General features: G+C 44.5%; 1 protein-coding gene and 1 long non-coding RNA gene across 2 annotated transcripts; one reads left to right on the plus strand and one right to left on the minus strand.

The window, feature by feature from the left end:
- Positions 1-1,243: 1,243 nt before the first annotated feature.
- On the minus strand, positions 1,244-2,094 carry LOC100282558 (SAUR20 - auxin-responsive SAUR family member). The gene has a single exon (NM_001175265.1). The coding sequence runs from the start codon at positions 2,003-2,005 to the stop codon at positions 1,502-1,504; it is 504 nt and encodes a 167-aa protein (NP_001168736.1). The 5' UTR covers positions 2,006-2,094; the 3' UTR covers positions 1,244-1,501.
- Positions 2,095-3,339: 1,245 nt separating this feature from the next.
- LOC109944472 (uncharacterized) lies at positions 3,340-4,221 on the plus strand. Its single transcript, XR_002267509.1, has 2 exons — positions 3,340-3,645; positions 3,765-4,221. It is a non-coding gene; the product is annotated as an uncharacterized lncRNA (long non-coding RNA).
- The last annotated feature ends 18,198 nt before the right edge of the window (positions 4,222-22,419 follow it).

Raw genomic sequence — 22,419 nt, forward strand, 5'->3', positions numbered from 1 at the left:
CGTTTAAATTAGACCTGAGCGGTCCTAGAATTGTCTCATGTTAGTTTTGACTAAATCTAAGTTAAAAACTCTACGGAAAGATATATAAATAATATCATATTAATTTTCCAACATAACAAGTCCATCCGATTCCATATAAAATATAGTATACATAGCCAATTAAGGCATCCAACTACATTGTAGGAACACTTGACGCTTAAGAGATGGTGAATTAGGCAATCCAATTTCTTCCTAAACTATGACATCTATTTTTTCCTAGTCAAAATTTATGCAATAATTAAGTTATCTTGTATGCAATTAAGGTTTTAACTAAGTGTTGCTAACACTATCACAAAGAAGTTATACAACCTAGGTTCGAAACTTATCCACTAGCCTATAATTAAGCTAGGAAGGTAAATCACGCAAGCAAGATAGCCTAATATAAATGTGAAAGCCTATATCTGATTGTGAGAGCACCTAGAGAGGGTGAATAGGTGATCATGTAGAAAAACAGCTCAACAAAACAAACTTTGGTCTAGAATGGATTAGTGAGATCAAAACGAAGAATAAAGGCAAACTCATGTGGACGGAGAAGACTTTCGTGGGTCATCAGAGAAAGAACGAGCGTCTGTCTAATCAGCCTCATCCACCTCTCGCTAGTGAGGCCTTCCTCTGCTATATGGTAGAGAGTGTGCGACTTCTGGCGATCTAACTCTTCATCATTTGTGGGATCAAAAAAATGAGCGTTTAATCGATCATATCGACCTGCTGGTCGACCTCGCCGTTAAGACCTCCATACGCTGTATGTTTGGGTCGTGTGCGGCCTTGGCGATCTAGCCCGTACCGTCGATAAGTTGTTGCTCATTCTTCGCTCAGGTAGGTCTTGACTCATGCAGTGATGCAGACCTCATACTTTGCCTTCATGTGAAGTAGTAGTCAACAGCTCTCATCGTTCGAATAAAAAAAAATGTCAGCTATTGGTTCTCAGTCTAAACAACTGATGTTCCAGAGTCCATCAAACTATGCACAGATTAATTTTGAAGCAGCAACCATTTCATTAGAGTACTAGACAAATGTACTGATGAAGTACATAATGTACATTATATTTTATAGATTATGCGCAACTAGTCAAGATTCTTCATAAATAATTGTGATGCACTACGTAAAGATAGGAGAGCAATTACTGCAAATCAAGGATGACAAAGGACAGTCGGAAAGGAAAAACAAAATCGAATCTTTCAGTCAGAGGTAGATCCTCCTCATTGCCTTTCAATAGAACACGTAACACCCGTCGTTTCCACATCAATTTTTCCATAATTCGTTGCATCCACGAGGGCTGCATTACCCAGTCAAGATCAGCTCGGTTCAGCAGAGAGAGAGAGAAATCGGAGCAGTAATTGTAATCCGCGGGGGGAGATGCTATCGGCTCAATCCCTCACCACACCACGTTACATAGAGCAAGAAGAAAGAAACAAAAAAAGGAAGAGGAAGAAGACATTTTTGTTCTGTCCTCGAGCTCCACCTATCTGCAGAGCGGGTTGTTGGGCGTGCCGCGCCCGACCTCGTCGGCGGCGTACTCGGCGCTGCAGTAACAGGAGGCGGCGGCGTCCTTCTTGTTCTTCTCGACGGCCCTGAGGGTGGACTCGAAGACGGGGACCTCGCAGGGGATGCGGAGCACGCCCTCCTGCTGGAACCCGAACTCCTCCTCGGCCTCCCGCAGCAGCGCCGCGAAGGCGCGGTGCTTCAGGTACTCCGTCGGGATCACGAACCTCTGCGCCGCGGGGCCCACGCACACGGCGAGGTGGCCCTTGGGCGGGGACCCCGAGGGCGGTGCGTCCGTGAAAGAAAGCGTCCGCTTCAGGAACTTCTTAGCCTTGCTCTCGCCAACGGCATTGCCGCCGCCGCCGCCGGTCGGCGAGCTTGGCTCCTTGGGGGTGACCGACAGCTTGCGCCACTTCTTCAGCATCCGCTGCATCCGCACGATCTCGGTGATCTTGTTCGACTTCTTGGCGCCGGACTGCTCCATCTGCGCTTGTTTGAGCTCGGGACGACGACGATCTTGGGAATTTTTTTCTGCGGGCTTTGAGGAGGCCGCTCTCAACGAGTTAGTTTTGATGGTGCGGTCGATGGAGCTCTGCGGCGCGCATCGAGGGGGTTTTAAAGGCAGGGGAGCGATGGGCCCCACTGCCCCAGCGGCCTTTTTTCTTGGGTAGGTGGTCCCACTTCAATATATTTTTTTGGGGTGAGTTTCTCTCTGTCGATTATTATCTTAAAAAAATACTGATTCAAGGAAACTGTCGACTAGTTTTAACTGGTCAATAAAGCGCTCCTTTCTTCATCTTCTTAGGATTTTGTCAGACGTTTCAAATCCAAAGAATGTAATAATATCCCAAACTTGGTCGAATTTCGATAGAATATTATTAAAATTTTATCATATTTAAAATGAGTAACCATGAAAATATACCTTACAGTGTATCTAATGAAGCACATTTGATTTCACAAATATTATTGCTTGTGTTTACAAACTTGGTCAAAGTTATAATGATCTGACTTGGGAGAACTAAAGATTACTTATATTCTAGAAGTAAGGAAGTACTCCCTCCGTTTCGTTTTAGTTGTCGTTGGATAGTGCAAATTTGAACTATCCAGCGATAACTAAAAAGAAACGGAGGGAGTAATTAATAAAGCTCTGCGGCAGCCGAACCCATGTTAAGATTGAGTCTGTCTATTGATGCCATCTTCAGGTAAAGTGCATGTTTCTTATAGATAATGACTTTACCATTAGAGACGCCCTAATTGCTCCGTTTTTCTGATGTACACCGACAGACAGTGGTGGATCCACCTCACGACGCCCTTAGATGACCGCGGTTGTTTGGTTTATAGGCACTAATTTTTAGTCACTCAATTTTATTTTATTTTAATCTCTAAATTAATAAATATGGAAACTAAAACTTAATAATTTAGAATTTAAATAGAGGAACTGAAAATTAGTCACTATAAACCAGACACCCCTTAGACACGGTGAAGCGCAAATGATCTTTTTCAAAAAGGAACATTACATTTTTTTTCCTAGATAAATATTTTTATTTAACCATAGTATTTTGGGTTTCTGAAGTCCTTATTGATCCGCCACTAGTTAAAGGCACCTGGATATATTTCTTGCTGGTTGTGGCCAAGGCCATCAGAGTCTCAGACCAAAATACTAGCTTTATGTCAGCATTGGTTGCCCGTACATGTTCTCGCCAGGCTCCGGAGATGCAACTTTAATTAGATACCTGCACAAAGCTCTACAGAGCTTTAAATCTGAAAATAGTTTTAGATGTCGCCCGCGCATATATCATCCTAGTGAGGCTCTGAAGCTTCATTTTTCCCTCGATCTGTAGTGGGTTTCAGGCAAATTGCCTTGACTTATTTTTGGAGAGTTTTAAGTTTTGAGAGTGCGTATATATAGTTCACTTTAAATTTTTGGAGACAAATTGTCTGTTCTTTGGTTTGTAGCTGTCTCTGAGACGAGGCACGAGGCGTCTCCACTCGCGCCCGCCCGCGGAAGCCAGGCCCCAGGCTCAGCGGCAACGTTTGCATGCCTTTCGCCTCCGGGCTCCGGCGCTCGCGCAGGCAGCCGTTCCTGCACCCGACGAGCCACGGCCACCGGGCGCGAAGAAACAGGTAAGCGTGCTGGAGACGCTGGGTACATTTCTCTCATCTTATCTTGGACAAAATGCTGCCTTTTGCACGCGCCAGTCCATGGATGTGCAGAAGTTATTGTTGATTTTCTTTTCTGACAGCTATCGGGCTCGAAAATCTACCGTCACCAGCTGGGCTGAAATATCCAGTCAAACAAAGCGCGCTGGCGATCTCCAGAGCTTCCTTCTCTGGTCTGCCAACAAGCAACGGCCGTTCTCCGAAAACCGCCAGTTGACCTGACCACCAGCCACCCCCCCACCCCCTCTTCTGCGGCAACTGCAACAGATCTACAGCAGGTCGGGCGTGTCAGAGCCTCTCTGTCTCTGCGCTTTGGGCGGCCAGGAATCCAGCGAGAACTGCATGCACTCTGCTCTGCATCTGCATATGCGGCGTGCGTGGTCGCTCCAGCGTAGGCCTCGTTAAAAGTTCTTGTTCCTCCATATTATTATGTATATATATTCATCTCTGGATTTGATGCTGGATGTACGCATTGAAAGAGAGGCCGGAGTCCGGCCATCAGAATGTGAACATGCCGGTTGAAAGAAGCTACTAACTAGCTGAAAATCTAGTAGCTATATAGTACATGTGATAATCTAGACAAAGCTTAATATTTAGGCTTAAAAATGTTAAATTTGTTAAAACCGGTTAGTTAGATGGCTACCAACTAGCTGAAAACTTGTAAAAAAATAGTCCACCAATATTTCCCCCCTATTTCGACACACACTAGACCCAATCTTTAGCTAGCTAGCTCATAATTAGCCCTTATACCACAACGAGCCTTTTTTACCAGCTGCCAAGCCAAAGCATTATACCAGCGCTAATTTCCTAACCTCAATTAGCCAACCAGCTGCCTGTGATTACCTTGCCCTAATCATTTTGGCGCGGTTGGCAATGCATGGCAGCTAGCGTTGACTTGGATAAAGGAAAGAAAAAAGTTGGCCTGCGCTCGTGTTTATTTTTTAATTTTCCCCCCATCAGGTTTCGGCATCTACGGTGTCGATCGTCCTTCGCATCCTTCACCCCTACCGACCGTGTTGTCCCGTACGAAAAACGTACCACACCACATGATCGGCTGCTCAGATCGGGTGTGGTTAATTAATGATCAAAGTCTGAAGACCACCATGCCATTGCTGGTATTTAAAACAAGCTAGTGCTCCAAATCTCAATAATGCCAAAAGGTGTTCGTGTTCGTTGCATGATTGTTTTGTTAGTCGTCAGCTCTCTCGATCTCTGTGCCAAGAAAATTTGGCTGGCTGTTCCTCGCTTTTTATTGATCGATCAGTAAGAGCTACTACAATACAGTCTGCAAGTTGTTCATCTGCCAACGCTTGAACGATAACATAACCCCAGCCAGTAGCACGACGACTGATGGATCAAAGCATCTGTGTTCGTCTTCTTGCCTGAACCCAGATCGACTCCAGACTCCAAAGAGGTAACATGCTGAATTGCTGATCCACACTAGCTAGAATGGCTGATGCATGGCAACTTGACATGTGGCTGTCTCTTGTCAAGACATGTGATTCTCTTATTTCTCTCTATTTTTTATATAAATTTATCATTATGCTGGGCTTAAGAAGTTATTCTCCTGAGTGCTTCCTTGTATCACAGTCACGATATATAAGGGGAATGGGATGATACACACATAGCTTGTTGTGAATTCAGAGTCTCTTAGTGGGAAGGAGGAACGAACATAGAAGATTTCTTGAACATCACTAGGCTTGTTGTTGATCTGCGTCTCCTCGGTGACAACATCACTGATGTCAAGGTAGTGCGGAAGATGCTAAGTCGATCCAGAGCATCTGACTTAGGTGACAGTTCCATCAAGACCCTAATCGTCATCAACAACATCTCTGTTGAGGAGGTGATCGACACGCTGCATATCGTCGAAGACTCGAGAGCAAGGGCACAAGCCGATGCCCCTCCTCGACAACTAGCTAGGGTCACTGCTCTGTAAATAGGACTAGCTCGACAGTCTCAAGATCCACAAGTCCGAGGAGTGAAAAGCATCTCTCTGTTAATGGTGTCAAAGAAATTAAGCAGCTCTCAAATAATGGACTAAAATAGTGGTACCAATTGATCGCTCTAACAAGTACTAACCTCTCAAGTATATATATTAGTACCGATTAGTAGCTCCAACAACTAGTACTCCTTCTATCCCAAATTAAAATTCATTTTAGTTAATTAATAGGGGTTCATAAAATGTTTGATGTATATGTTTTATATTTATGTCTAGTTTCATTTTCATCCATTTAAATATATATAGACAAAAAAATCTAAGAACTAAAACGACTTACTATTTTCAAACGGAGGGAATCTTAAAGTCAGAATATTAATATCGGTTCGAATCATCAACTGATATTAATGCTTACTCTAAAGCGCTAACAGTGAGAATCAACCGGTACGATACTGTATATAGGGTCCGAAACCCATTTCTTCGATAAAAGGCAGCTTTCCTCGATAAGGCAGCGATGCTAATCTACATTATTTGATCCGTACGTACTGATGCGCGCGCTGGTACTTGTACGTCCTACCTACGCTGGCTGAGATTCTTGCCTGGCCTAGTTTGACTTTGATCTGCTACTGCTAGCTAGGCCGGTGCACGCTGCATGCAATGCAAAGATGACAGTACTTTCCACGCAAAGCATCGAAATTGGAGACTGCAAGAGCATGCGTATATGCAGCAATCTACTACGTACTAAACTACTGGCGGTTAAATTAGTTGGCGCAGTCAAACCCTATAGCTAGCAAGCTGGAGTAGAGATGGCAACGGGTACAAACCCGCTGGGTTTTGCCGTCCCAAACCCGTACCCGTGAAAAATATCTATGCCCATTAAAAAACCCGTACCCATGACGGGTTTGAGATTTTGCCCAAACCCGTACCCATCGGGTTAGCGGGTACCCATGGGTTACCCGCGGGTTTCATCTCCAATATACTTATTCTTTTCATAATCAATAAGTATCATAATGATTAATGATATCATGATCCAAAATCTATGTAATGAACAATGAGATCATGATTTGGTATAAAAATTATTAGTAGAGAGAATGAAATACAAATAATAAGTTGTATAATTAAGTGACATTGCACTAAGTTATCCATCCACCACATATATAACGCTAGTAAAAACTATAATAGCAAGCAAGCAACACTCTCACCGACTACTGATACATTCACCAATTGATAAAAATTATGAAGTAAATAAGGAATAACAAGTTTGTTGTTCGTTTATAAAATAAAATGACAATATGCACTAGGTTTGGTCGGGTTTAAAAAACCCACGGGTTCACGGGTTTTGGTACTATAGGAACAAACCCATACCCATAAACCCGCCGGGTATAGATTTATGCCCATTAACAAACCCATGGGTATGAAAATTGACCCAAACCCATACCCTAATGGGGTAAAAACCCATCGGGTTTCGGGTACCCATTGTCATCTCTAAGCTGGAGCAGTATATAATTTAAGCCCGTTTTGTCTATTGTGTCCATCCACATATATAGTGTAATATTAATATCAGCTGATTCACTTACGTTTATAAATACGAGTATTTATATACTATTACCTCCTCTATTCTTGACTATAAGACAGTTTATTTTTGAATATACATATGGCTAGATATATAGGTAAAAATAATATATCTAAAAAGACTAATAAAAAATAAGCTATAATTTAAAACAAAGAAAGCACTAAATGAGGGTTATTATATTCGTCGTTTGTCATGAAATATAGACGATGTTGTACATGCATGTTTGGTCTGTAGACTTGAGTAGACTCAAAATAGTTTTTGATTTAGGATAAATTTAAAGTGTTTTTTTTTCTACGGAGTTAGCATAAAAGAGACATCTTTATACTATTCTCCTCCTGGAAATAATATGTGTCCAACTGTGTGTACGTACGTTCAGCGAGAGGTGGTTGCGCACGAGCGAAAACGATGTGTCAAATCTGAAAGGTGAATATGTTGGGCGGCTACGAGACGCGCGCCATTGTTGCTGCTAGTTTCTTCAGCTGACGCGTGTTTGTTTGTTTGCTAATGAATTTGTGCAGAAAGCATGTAGCTTAGTTTCTTGAAAATACACAGTAGTATATAGTAGTAGTAGACTTTCAAAGCCATGCTTAATTAGATCCATATAATTAAGTATCGGATAGGGAGACTTCACGTTCTCTGTGTAGATGATAGAGGCTTTCGGTCTTGTGAGAATTTGGTTGGTCTGCCTTCTAAAATTAAAGGTGATCCAGACAAATATTTAGCTAGCTAATTAATAGGTGCGAATAACTAATATACATCTTCAACTAACTTGCTATGCAATCAGCTATTAATAGTTAGATCTAAATTATACTAAAAAATTTAGCTAGCTAAAAATTAATACTACCCTCTCCGTCCCAAAATAGTACTCTATCCGATCGTTAATATTTGATGTTGTACAGTTCAAATTTGAACTAAGAACGTCAAATAAAAAAATTGGAGATAATATTTGTTTTAAGTGTTAACGGATCCATACGATATTTAATATATGTGTATTATATATATGTCTAGATATATTATTATCTACTTGAATATGGTTATACTAAAATGAACAATATATTAGGATAGAGGGAGGGGTGCGTTTGGTTGGATGTATAAAGAGGGATGAAAGGGGGCGGCCACAGTTTCTATAGTGTTTGGATGAGAGTCATGTATAAAAGCGAGATAAACATCGGAGTAATTTTTTGGTGGTGTGATCCTAAAAAATCGAGGGAACGGTGTCGCTCCCGCCTCGTCCCACTTTAACCTCAAACCAAGCACTATAAATTAGTGGATTCAAGCTGACCCCCAAATGCTAGCTGTAGCTATCCACGATTCCACGTTCCACAGCTAGAGCTAGCCAGGCCGACCCGGTGAGTAGAGCCGTCGTCGTCGTCGTCGTCGATTAGAAGGACCGGGACGAGCCTGCTGCGACTGGTCGTCGAGCCTTGGTGAGTGGAGCCGTCGTCGATAGGAAGTACGAGGACGAGCTAGCTTGCTGCGATAGAATGTTGACGTCCGTTGGAAACCTTGCGCGGCCGCACCAATTTTTTTTTTTGAAAGGGAAAGGTAAAAGAATTGCCTAGCAATATATTAGATGAAAGGAGAAAACACTGTACAAAAACTAGCACCAAAAATGGCGCCAACACCAAAACCACTAGACAAGCAATACCTAGCTAGCACCACTGAAAAAATGGCCAGACCCGCAGACACTACTAGCAGGCCAGACCACTACTCACAAGATCTTTCACCATCTACACCACTTGTTCTGGCGTTCTCTGTTGACCCTTGAAGATTCTGTTGTTTCTCTCCAACCATAAACTCCACCAGAAATAAAATAGAAGGCCATCGAAACTTTTTCTTGAATGCTTGCTACAGCGCAACCTCAGCCTGAACCACCATTCGCTAAGTGTTCCCGTCTTTGAAATACCGACAAGGACCCGGAGATTAGCCCAAGACAAAATCATGCTCCACACTTCCACAGCGAAAGGGCAATCCTTACAAAGATGCGACACTGTCTCCAAAGACAGGGTATAAAGAGAACAATTAAGATTGCAGGGCCATTCCCTCTTTTGCAAATTGTCAGCAGTTAAGATTTTGTTGTGCAACAAAGTCCAAACAAAGAAACGACACTTAGGTTCTATTTTTGCTTTCCAAATGGGATTGAATTTAATTTTACAGAAGTTTGTTGAGAACTGAATTTTGTAAGCACTTCTTGAACTGTATTTCACATCTGCCGACCATCTCCAAGAAATGGTGTCGTCGAGATCATTGAGGTTGTGAGTGTTGCTGATTGAATGCCAAAGTGAGACGAATTCTCTCACTTCCTCCTCCCGAGTGAACGACGCGCAGAACTGTATCCAGTAATTATTTCGAAGAGCCTTGAACACCGTGATGTTTTTCCTTCTTGCTTTCTTGTATAGATTTGGTGCCATATTCTTTGGAGCCTGCCCTTCAATCCAACTGGAACCCCAAAAATCCGCCATCTTCCCATTCCCAATGGTCACAGTTGTTGAAGCGTTGAAGAGATCCACATCCGCCTTGTCGCATGGTAATGGCATGCCAGCCCATGCCTTTTCTTGAACCGTCCACTGTAGCCACAACCATCTCAGTCTTAGCGCTCTCGCAAAACGCTCAAGGTCCAGAACTCCTAGACCCCCCCTATTCTTTGGCAGACAAGTTGTGGGCCAGTTAATCAAGCAATGACCCCCACTGCAAAATTCTGGGCTATTCCCTTTCCAAAGAAAGCTTCTTCTTAATTTGTCAATTCTTTTAAGAAGCCACTTCTGCGCCGGAAAGATCGTCAGATGATAAATAGGCTGAGCAGATAGCACCGCTTTAACCAAGGTTTCCCTACCTGCCTTAGAGAGCAACCTGCCTTTCCATCCTGCTATCCTATTAGTAATTTTATCAATTAAAGGTTGAAAGTCCACTCTCCTAACGGTCCTGAAATGAAGCGGCAGACCAAGGTACTTCCCCGGTAATTTTGAGTATTTGCCAGGAAACACCTCCATCAGTTCTGGCCAGAGAGACTCGGAATAACGAATTGGGAAAATTTCAGTTTTATCAAAATTGATCTTTAGCCCTGAACATCCTTCAAAAACTTCCAGAAACCTTTTCAGAACTTTCAAATCCTCTTTATCTGCTTTAACAAACACTCCAGCATCATCAGCATAAAGAGAACAGCGAAGCTTTGCCGCTCTTGGCAGAACCCGCCCCAGAAACCCAACATCTGCCGCTATCTCAATCATCCTCTGTAGCGAGTCCATAGCTAAAATAAACAGGAACGGCGATAGCGGATCCCCTTGACGAACGCCACGCATGTGCCTGATTGCATTTGTTTGTTGGCCATTGATTAAGATTCTGGAGGAGGAAGAGCCCAAAATTGTGGCGATCCAATTCCTCCACTTCTGAGGAAATCCTAAAGCTCTCAAAACCTCTAACAAATATGCCCAGTTGACGGAGTCAAACGCTTTTGATATGTCGAGCTTGACAAAAGTGCTGGCTGTTTGCTCTTATGAAGTTTCTGAATAACTTTTTGAACGTAGAGAAGATTATCATGAATTGAACGTTTCTGAATGAACGCGTTTTGGGTTGTGGAGACAATCTCATTCATTCTTGGCGCAAGTCTATTTGCTAAAATTTTGGTTAAAATTTTCATAAAACTGTTAATGAGACTGATCGGTCTAAACATGCCAATCCTGTCAGCCCCCTCCCTCTTTTGCAAAAGTGTGATATTTGCCTCATTAACCAGATGCAGGCTTTTGCATCTATGATTATAGAAATCATGAATAACATTGGAGAGATCATCCTTAATCAGCTCAAAGCAACACTTATAAAATAACTGTAACACTAAAAATTGTATACAAAGAATATATAGTGATTCCCTTATTTGATGTGCCTCATTTGCATCATAAAAAGAGCATACACAAAATTTAGAGATTAATTCAAACAAATGATAAAAAAATGCATCATGTTGGAGTTTATGTGTTGGTGCATTAAATAAAATAATAATATTATTAATAGTACCTAAATTAGAATTTATACCCTAAAAGAAATTCTAGAATTGAAACCAAGAAGAGAAAAGGAAATATATATATATATATATACAAAATGAATATTATAAATAAAGGTAATAGAAATATAAATGATATAATTATATTTCAAGAATTGGTATTCTTAACTTCACAAAAGTAATAAAGATTAATGGAGCACAAGTTTGACTTCAAAATACAAATTCAAATTTAAACCTAGAAAAGAAGTAGAAAGGAAAAGAATAAAGCAAAACCGACCTAAATGGGCCGCCCACCTCATTTCTGGCCCATTATCTCTTTCTCACCTCGCGCAGGCCCGAATTCCATCCCCCCCCCCCCCCCCCGCGCGCTGCTCTGTCACATAGGGCCCCCATGTCATACCGCGGATCCTTCGCGCGCGTGCACTCCTATCTTCTCACTGATTTCGTGGGCTCGGCTCGTCAGTCTTTCCCCGCGCGCGCCCTGGAAAATGCGGACGCTGTCATGTGGGCCCGGTTTGCCAGGAGCAGGAAGCCACCTTCCCTCCGTTGATGGCCACGGACGGCGCAGGCTCCGTGGGCATCGGATCTCAACAGCTACCGCGGGATCCTCGGGAGACCTGTACTTCGCGGATAAAAGCGGAGTCGTCGTGCTTATTCCTCCACCCGCAAGCCACTCCGCGCCGCGACGACTACCACATTCCGCAGAGAGTTGAGAAACAGGGAGAAGAGAGACGGCCGCACGACCATCTTGGCGTCCGGGCCGCGTGTGAGCTGAAGTTTGGGTTGGTGATCGTCGCGGGTTCGCGGTGGAGCTTTCCGCGGGTGAGCCAAGTGGAGTCGGTCGGGGAAGCGGCCCGAATTGCTCACCGTCGTTGTTGACCCGCAAACCTCCGTCGTGCGCCGTGGGCGAGCCTCCCGGTGACCTAATCCTCGGTAAAGTTCCCACCTCTGTGTTCGCCACCTTCCTAATTTCATTTTGCACCAACTAATTTAGCAATCGACTCATCGTGTGGGCAAATTGGTCGCCCCGGCCATGGCCTTGCCGCGACGCGATGCTGTGAGCCGCCGTCGTTGGTCGGGAGGTAGGTGATGGCCCCTGGTCCGTCGGATCGTTGACGGACAGTCCCGATTAGGTCCAGCGATACCGTTTCGCCTCGTGTCGATCCAAGTCGTTGATCTCGCATCGTACAGTTGGGCCGTGATCTCGGGATAATTAAATCCGAATCATCGGTCCTAGATCCAACGGCTAGCGTAGCATGCAGGTTCGGTATGATGATAGATTCATCTGCGCCGTTCGGATCTAATCCAACGGCCCACATCTAAGGATACCCCTTCGTGACACAATTTTATTAAAGAACCCTTACAGTTTTAGAGAATAGAACCCACAGTCCATGGACCCTATTCCCTGAGTCTCGGTAAACTTACGCCAGGGCCCCTGAACTTTCCAGGAAATGAGGCCCAGTCCAGAGAACATATAAAATAGGTAAATAAATATAGAAATTGATTTTTAATATAAAAAGAATTCCTAAAACTTGTTTATTGCATAGAAAATTCATTCTAGCTCCAAATTGAGCCATTCCAATTTCTAAAATTTTGTAATAATATTCTCCATCATCTAGAGTCTCTGTTTCTACATGAAAACAGTAAGAAAATTAATTTCTCATCTAATCCTATTTTAATCACATTAAACCTTAGGAAATTCATAACTTGGAATCTATAACTCCAAATCTAGTGATTCCAGTTCCTATGATCTCATTTTAATGTGTAGATTTTTACTGTATATTTTATTTGCATGTTTGATGTGATGTTAATTTATGCTATACTATGTATGTATTGTGTTGATGCGAGTAGACGAGCAAGCCACCGTGGAATCTGAGGTTCAGCAAGTAGAGATAGCTGAGCAGGAGCTCATTGAAGGCAAGTTGTGCCCTTGATCACTTACTTTTCCCAGCCATGTTCTTGTTAATTATAATGATCTGCATAGGATAATTTTGATGGGATCCAATAGGTTACCCCAGTTTTGGTTATCTTTATACCTTGTTCACCCATGAAATATTTTTGGGTAGTATCTGTTATTGCTTTATGTGGATTTGGGTATGGAGATACAACATTCATGATTACTCTTTTATTATCTTTTTTTTTATTATTATTACTGTTCATGTTAAGATCATTAAATTAATGGGAACATGGAGCGACCACCCGGGAAAACAGTGCTACCACAAGGGTTTAATGGGACGTCCTTGGCTGATTAACTAGGAAAGCTAGTGGAGGTCTTCCTTACCCGAAAGGGGCAAGGGCAGTAGGGGAGTGGTCAGTGTAGGAAGGTCCTTGGGTTGATTTTGCTGCGATGGCGGTCAGGCGAGGGATTCCTGCACTGGAGCTTCCTATAAACTGTAGCGGGATTTCTGAAGCTAGTGGAACTTTATAAAGGCCTCATAGTGTTACCCTGCCTCGCCTCCTCGGTAGAGGTGTATGGGATTGGCCGTCTCTTGGCAGATGGGTAACATGACTTGTGGGTAAAGATGCGCAACCTCTGCAGAGTGTAAAACTAGTATACTAGTCGTGCTCACGGTCATGAGCGGCTCGGACCCTCACATGATTAATTATGGAACTTAAATTTAATTTGACATTTGCATCACATTTGGGATTATTTTACTATTATTTTTCCTTATTATTATTAAGGTTTGGTATTTACTTACACTTAGTAATTGCTAATAAAATATTAACCAACTTCTAAAAGCAATGCTCAGCTTCAGCCTCTATTTCATTGATCAGCCTTACACTTCATGAACTCCCACCTTTGGTGAGTTCATGCCACATTATTCCCTACGACTTGTTGAGCTATGAACGTATGTGAGCTCACTCTTGCTGTCTCACACCCCCCCACAGGAGAAGAACAGGTGGTCGAAGAGGAGCCGCCTAACACTGAGGCATTCGACTTGATCTAGGTGGCGTTCCTCAGTTGACATTGGCGCCGACGATCCTTAGTTCATTTTATATTTATTCTTTTATTTTGTAATAAGTCTTCCGCTTTGTAATAAATACTCAGATGTATCGTGACATTTATCTCTATATACTCTGTTATTATATATGTTGTCTTCTTGGCGCATGTATGAGATGCACCCGGCTTTGTCCCTTAAATCCGGGTGTGACAATAATCCTATGAACCCATCTGGACCCGGCGCCTTTTCAGAGTGCATCCCCATAACCACATTTTTAATCTCATCCACGTTGATCGTAGAGTCCAGATCTGATAACTCAAAAGGGCTATAGCCTAAGTTGTCCCAACGAACAACAAATTGTCTAGCACCCGTCCTACCAATAACTGTAGAGAAATGATTATGGGCCTCGAGCACTTTATCTTCCTGACTAGTGAGCAGTCTGCCGTCTCGAACCAGCGATCTAATAAAGTTTTTTCTTCTTCTGTTATTTGCCATCAAGTGGAAAATTTTTGTGTTTGCGTCACCCAGGCGCATCTAGTCGAGTCTTGAATGTTGCTTAGCTCTTACCTTTTGAACTGACACTAATCCGAGGATTTTCAATTTTAGGCTTCTCCTGAATTCTAGCTCATCACCAGAGAGTTGTCTCAATTCTTGCGCTTTCTCAAGGAAGGTAAGGACGGTCTGAATAATTGCTAGTTGCACTTTAAAATTGCCTACAGTCTTTCGACTCCAGATCTTTAGAGCTTTAGCCGTACGGGCCACCTCATTGAACCCATCAATTTTTGTCCAAAAAGCCTCAAATCGAAAACCCCTATAGAAACCAAAATCCGAGCAACCTTGCATAACAAGAGGGCAATGATCCGAGGTCATGGTCCCAAAGGCTTGCAGATCGGCCTGAGGAAACGTATCATGCCACTCCGTAGTCGCCAAAAATCTGTCAATTCTAGACATCGTAGGGTCGTCTTGTTCGTTTGACCAAGTGAATAATTTACCATTGAGCTCAATCTCTAAAAGCTGAAGGTAGTCAATTGTGTGATTGAATTGCCTTATCACTCTTCTATTTACTGAACCTTTGTTTTTCTCCCTTGCTCTCCTTATCATGTTAAAGTCACCTAAGATCAACCATTCAGGCTTCATCATATGTCGAATATTGCGCAGCTCTGTTAAGAAAGTCATTTTCTCGTTCTCATGTTGAGGGCCATAAACTCCTGTAAGGTCCCACGCCACATCGCAAAGACGGGAGCAAACCCTGACAGATAACGAAAATACAGATGGGTATGGAATCGTAACCATATCGAAAAATCCGCATCACAAGCGATTAGAATCCCACCTGAGGCTCCAAGTGAAGGTAAATGAGTCGTCTGAGTTGCTAACTTACACCCGAGAGTTTCCTTTAATAACTTACAATTCCAGCTCATTATCTTTGTTTCTTGAAGACAAACAATAGTTGCACCAATTGATTCACACTTTCCCTCTTAGCTGGGTCATTTAGACCCCTCACATTCCAAGACAGAATACAACAGTTGATATTCATTAATCAAAACCAGCTCCCCTACTTAAATAAATGTCACACATGAGGTACACAGGATAGGAAAGGAGGATAGGAACCAACCAGCCTTCCACCGTCCATAACATACTTTCAGAAGCTAATAACCAGCGTCTTACAACAGAAAATAAGATAGACAGAGACACAGATAATGCCAGGCAAAGAAACCAACACCACTGCCCAGGCAACAACCTGCTACACAAAGCTACCAACAAAAGATCCTGGGCGACCCACAGGCAAGCACACCGATGACATAACATGATGCACTAGAACTACCCACACCTCTCAGATTACAACTCAGCGCATCTCAGAAGCCTCGATGATAGGAGCCTGGAGGGGTGTCACCTTGCTGCCCTTCTTGATCCCTTCCTTTTCCTTCCCCTGAGTTCCCCTGAGTTGCCAGCTCCATAATTGCCTCCATTTGTTCCTTGGTTAGAGACCTAAAAAAATGCCTCGCAAGCTGCTCAACCAAATCCACCTGGTCATTAGAAAATGAAGCCTTTGAATTTTGAAAATGTGATGAAGCGGAATTATTTAACTTAGCAACTAGAATTTCTTGGGCCGCACCAAATTTAATTCTCGTGCTTTTGGGGGGCCAATTGACGCGACGACGACGACCCCGAAAGCAAGCATGCAATGCAATTGCAATGTCCAGCATGTGCGTTTGATTTTGCGGGCAATAGTTGTCGAGCGACGAGCGAGCTTTCTTCCGAGTCGAAAATGCGACCTGCGAGGAGCCGACGACTCGCGCGGGCGCGTGTCGCTGGTCCGCATGCAGAGGCAGGCAGGGCCATTTCGCATGCCGCATGCTCCGTCGTCTTTCAGTCCTTGTCCTTCAGCGGTCTTCGTTTTCGTCGAGTTTCGACTGATAAACTTTTTAAATTTGTAACTATTTTTTAAAAAAAAATCTATTGAAAGCTATGGTATTAAACTAATATAATTAGATATACTATAGGATATATTTTTACATTATAGTTATTTTATACTATATGTATTGTTGTTTTTTTACTATAAGTTTAGTAAAATTTAAGGTATTTAGTTTTTTTTGGTTCTAGAAATTACTTTATTTGGAGACTGACGGAGTAGTAGAAGCACGGAAAAAGCGCACGGAGGCAAGAACTGGTGGTGGCTGTCACTCATTTGTGATCTTTGCACCACCTTTATTACCTTTTCGCTTTTTTCACTGTCACCTTCAAAACCTGTACTAGCTATAGCTAGTAACAGTCCACCACAGCATCGGCGGCCGACTGAGAGTCGTTGTCGTTGGTCAGGAATTCTGTAGGTCACACATATATCTAGCCGTCTAGCGTAAGTACTTAGACCGGCAGCACTCTAACCTGCACTACCGGAATCAACCTCTTCGCCGAGTGCCGGAAGCACTCGGCGAAGCCTTAAAAACACTCGGCAAAGGCTTTGCCGAGTGTAACACTCGGCAAAGAAGGCTCGGCAAACAGTACATCGGCAAAGACTTCTTTGCCGAGTACTTTTCTTCGGGCACTCGGCAAAGATCTTTGCCGAGTGTCGTGGTGCACTCGGCAAAGAAAAGCGACCGTTACGGCGCCGGTTGACGGAGACGGCGGCTTTGCCGAGTGTCAACGGTGACACTCGGCAACGAAGATATCTTTGCCGAGTGTCCTCTTGGCAGTACTCGGCAAAGCCGCCGTCTTTGCCGAGTGCCACTTGGGACACTCGGCAAAGAGCCCGCCAGGGAGGGTCCCCATGTCAGGCTCTTTGCCGAGTGTCCCAACTGGCACTCGGCAAAGCCGACCTCTTTGCCGAGTGGCAGCGACATAACACTCGGCAAAGAGCCTAAGCCGGTGCCCAGGTCTGTGCTCTTTGCCGAGTGTTATGACCCAGACACTCGGCAAAGTGACCAGTATGTACCTTTTTTATTTGTTTTTTGTTTTCCATCCACACAAACAGAAGATATCACATATATACATCACAGATATCATCACAGACATAAATAGCCAACACAAACATGTGACCACAAACATAAATATCCATCACAAACATAAGTGTTCAACACAAACATAAGTCTCAAACGTCGCAAGATCTCACATAAGTATCAAACAGAAACATAAGTAGTATACATAAGTTGTGAAGTCTAAAACAACGACTCATGGAGGTGGGCGGTTTGGCCGGGGTTGCGTTGGGCTGAACCCTTCCGGAGGGTTGTTGGATGCCGCCCCAGATTGGCCCTGCACAAAGAAGAGATAGCATGTGTTATACCAGATGCATTACAAACATCTAACTACAATTTTGTTACTCACAGGAGTGTGGAAGAGAGTAGGGTCAACTGGGGGGAACAATGGAGGTGGCGGAGCGATGCCCTGTGCGGCGCCAAGGCTCTGCATGTACTGGAACATCTCCGCCATCCTCTGATCAGCCGCCGCCCGCTCCGCCATTATCCTCGCCTCCATCTCTTCTAGTTGGGTCTGTAATATTACAAGCCAACGTTATAGTAACTCAAAGACTAGGTATATAACTAAAGGAAGGACGAGTTACAGAAGCACTAACCTCGAGTTGTGAAATGCGATGCTGTGAGCTGTCGTGCCGAGGTCGAATGGCTGGGCTCGAGCCAGTGCTCCTTGCTCTCACCTGAGACAGAGTGGGAGTGGAGGACGAGTCGATTGCCCCGTCGGCAATCCAGTACCGCCCATGTCTCTTGCCTCCTCCGACCCTCATGAGCACATCGGGGTCGATAGGCTCGGTGCTCGGATCATAGTCTGGGCCATGGACCTCCTGCGCCATGGCGGTGTAGTCATGGAGGCGGCTGTAGACGGCGGGGTTGGTGTAGGCCTCGGGCCCGTCATCCGGGTTGTAGGTGACGTCGGACGTCGCCTTACCCTTATGGGCCATAGCATAGGCCGAGAAGGTGGAACAAGGCCTGCCACCATGTGACGCCGACTGCAACGAAAACCAACGAGATAGTTAGAAATAATATCTAACTTAGTGCTATATATCGAAATAAAAAGGTGGCGTACCCATGCTTCGGCATATTGGCCCAGGCTCCGGCTGCCTTGGTGGTGCGAGGGCCCTTGCATCTGCAAACGCCGTTCCCGGCTAGCTGTGTGCACCTCGTCCCACTCAGCCGAACACCACCTATCCACCATCTGCTCCCAGCAGAGAGGATGTGCGGCGCACCAATGTGGAATCACCTGCAAAGTAAACACATAAAGTGCATATCAGAAGATAAAATAAAATTCATGCATGGAGTACTGGTACCAAACATGCATGACTTTACCTGCATGTACTGCTCCCTAGTCAACGACATGGTTCGGGCTTGAGGTTTGGTCACCTTCTCCCCAAGGACGGAGCCGTGGTAGGTGATGATGGCCTGGATGCGGGCCTCATAGTGCATGTCCACGACGAGCTTCTTACAGCACGTGGTGGCCACCACATCCGCCCTAGCCTCGTATCCAGCATCGCATCTGAAGAAATCCTGCATACAAAAATGATGTATCCATACATTATTTCAAGAATTTGCAACGAATGCGACATATTTTATATTATACTAAGACTTACCCACAGCTCTTGCTTCACCCGCTCCGCCTTGTTATTGAATTCTCTGCCGTCCCGGTCTACTGCATCGGGGGCGACGACGTAGTGGTCGAAGGTGAAGGCCGGGCCCGTCACTCCGGCGTACTCCACAAGTCCAGGGAAGTGTTCCCTGCACAGCAGGCCGAGGATGTTGTTGGGGGGGCGACGATGACCCCCAGCATAATCCAAAACCGTCCAAGACCTGTCCAAGTGATAAATAAAAAGTATTAGTTTATATTATGATTTTGAACACATAATATGAACAATGAAGAACATAAAGTTACATACCTCTCCCCTTCCGGCCGAATCAACGGCCGTCTGTCCCGAAGTATGGGACGCGGCGGGAGACTCGCGGGGCCTCGCAGGTAGATGCTCCTCGAACTAGAGCCGCCTGAACCTGAGGCGTCCTGCTGCTGGTCGTCGTCGTCCTGCTGGTCGTCGTCGTCCTGAGGCGCCGGCTGCTGCTGCGCTGCCTGCTCTGCCTCCTGCTGCTGCGCTGCCTGCTCTGCATCGTCCGCCGTCCTACTCCTCCTCCCCCTCCTCCTCCTCAGGAAACCGCCCACCATATTTGTCCAACAACCTGCAATTAAGAGTAAACAAATAAGCACATATAAAAAGATGTATTTAAAAACAGGTGCGAAATAAAAAGTCATATAGCATTACATCGATTAAAAATAATCTTCATATGTGTCGGGGTTAGCCGGATCAAAACTCTCATCATCACTATCAAGCATTTCAATCTCAACACCATCGGAAGACGCAACCTCATCATTGCCTTCAAGGATTACTAAGTCATTATCATTTTGCACCTCATCATCCTCCTCATCAACAACCATTTCAATATCTACGTCCATTCCGATAGCTTCTGTTAAGTCTATCTCAAATCGCCCTTCTAGTCCATCTTCTTGGAAGAACTCTCCATCATATGTGTCCGGGTCTAAGTTGTAATCTTCATCGTTAGGAACAGGTAACCTCCCATGCGGCGATACCTTATACACAACATCCCAACCCTTAAGATGTTCTTTCGTTTGACACGCATATGGGAGATAATACACTTGTGTGGCCTGTTGGGCCACGATATAGACATCGTCTCCTGCTAAGGTGGAATCTTGTCGAATTTCGACTATCCCAAGATTAGAATGTGTCCGTCTCGTCACTTGAGGGTCAAACCAATGACATTTGAATATCACTGGAGTAAGAGGTTTGGAACCATAAAAATTGAGCTCATATATTTCTTCAATTCGTCCAAAATAATCGACATTGTCAAGCCCCGGCGTAAAGACTCCAGAACACGTTGTTTTCCGATTGGGCCGACTTTGGTCGTAGTGTGTTGTGCGAAAACGGTATCCATTGACGTCATACCCAGAATATTTCTTGACCCTATAAGCAAAGCCGATGGCTACTTGTCTCAACTCGGCACTCATAGACGGATCTCTTTGGCCCTGCAAGTATTCGCAAGTTAAAAGATGCTAAATTGAGTTCAAAGACGTATCTCTTTTACAAACTAAGCACGTACCTTACGTTTGAACCAGGAAATGAAATCGGGCAACCCATTTCGCGCACCCTTTCTAAGAAGAGCGTCATATTCCTGTGGAGTGGGGTCCCTTGATCGACGCCAGAATTCATGAAGAAATTGTTCCATGTATGGCGTCACCTCTTCAAGGTTGGTCAATACGTATAGCATGATATGTCGCCACTCGTCATGATTCAGGGTCTTGGTGGTCGAGCCACTTGCGCTTCCGAGTTGGCCTCGAAATATGCTAAGGTTCGATTCATTGTCGCCATCATTGTAACGAGGGGGTGGATTATGCACGCTCGACAGTTTGTCACCATAATAAGTTGTTGTGAAGTTTGAGACCTCCTCTAGAATGTATGCCTCTGCAATGGAAGCCTCGATTTTGCATTTATTTCTACATTTCTTTCGAATAGTCTTTAGACATCTCTCGATTGGATAGCACCAACGTCCCTGCACGGGGCCCCCCATTCGTGCCTCATAGGGGAGATGAAGAATCAAATGCTGCATTGGATTGAAGAAGCCGGGTGGAAATATCTTCTCAAGCTTACACAGTAACACGGGGGCCAATCTTTCCAAGTCTGCAACCACGGTCCGAGATAACTCTTTTGCACAAAGCTGACGGAAGAAATAGCTCAACTCTGAAAGCGTTAGCCAGACATGCTCAGGGACATAGCCTCGAACCATCGCAGGAAGAATCCGTTCAATCCATATGTGGAAGTCATGACTCTTCATCCCTAAGACTCGCATAGTAGATAAGTTCACCCCCCTACTCAGGTTAGCTGCATACCCATCAGGGAACATCAACATCTTGATCCACTGAAGTACTTCCTTCCTCTGGGCCCTGCTTAGGACGAAATCGGCCTTAGGCCTTCTCCATGTCTTTCCGCCACTTGGCGGCTTCATCTCTAATTTTGGTCTATCACATAACGCTGCCAGATCCACTCTTGCCTTCACATTATCCTTTGACTTATCAGGAATGTCCATAATTGTTGCCCACAGTGCCTCGGCAACATTTTTTTCAGTGTGCATCACGTCAATGTTGTGTGGAAGGAGCAGGTCGTCATAATAGGGGAGCCGAGTCAAGCCAGACTTATGTGTCCACATATGCTGCTCACCATATCCCACAAAACCACCTTCTGTATTGGCCACGAGCCCATCTATCTGTTGACGAATTTCGGCACCAGTCATCGCTGCAGGTGGGCGGTCTGTCACTACGACACCTTTCGTAAAGTTCTTGATGTCTAGGCGGAATGGATGGTCAGCAGGAAGAAATTGTCGATGTTTATCGAAGGACGAATATTTGCCACCCTTTTTCAACCAAATGAACCTGAGAGCTTCCTTGCAAACTGGGCATGGGAACTTACCGTGAACACACCAGGCACAGAATAGCCCATAGGCCGGTAAGTCATGCATGGAGTACTGGTACCAAACATGCATTCTGAAGTTTGTCTTCGTAGCTCGGTCAAACGTCCATACCCCTTCCTCCCAGGCACGTACCAATTCATCGATCAAAGGCTCCATGTACACGCCCATTTTGTTCCCCGGGTGTCCGGGAATTATCAACGACACGAATATATTCTGCCTTTGAAAGCACACACCAGGGGGGAGATTGATTGGGATAACAAACACGGGCCAACATGTGTACGGGGCAGCGCTCATTCCATAGGGATTGAACCCATCTGTGGCCAACG

Source organism: Zea mays, chromosome 2, assembly GCF_902167145.1.
Source record: "Zea mays cultivar B73 chromosome 2, Zm-B73-REFERENCE-NAM-5.0, whole genome shotgun sequence".
Classification (NCBI taxonomy): domain Eukaryota; kingdom Viridiplantae; phylum Streptophyta; class Magnoliopsida; order Poales; family Poaceae; genus Zea; species Zea mays.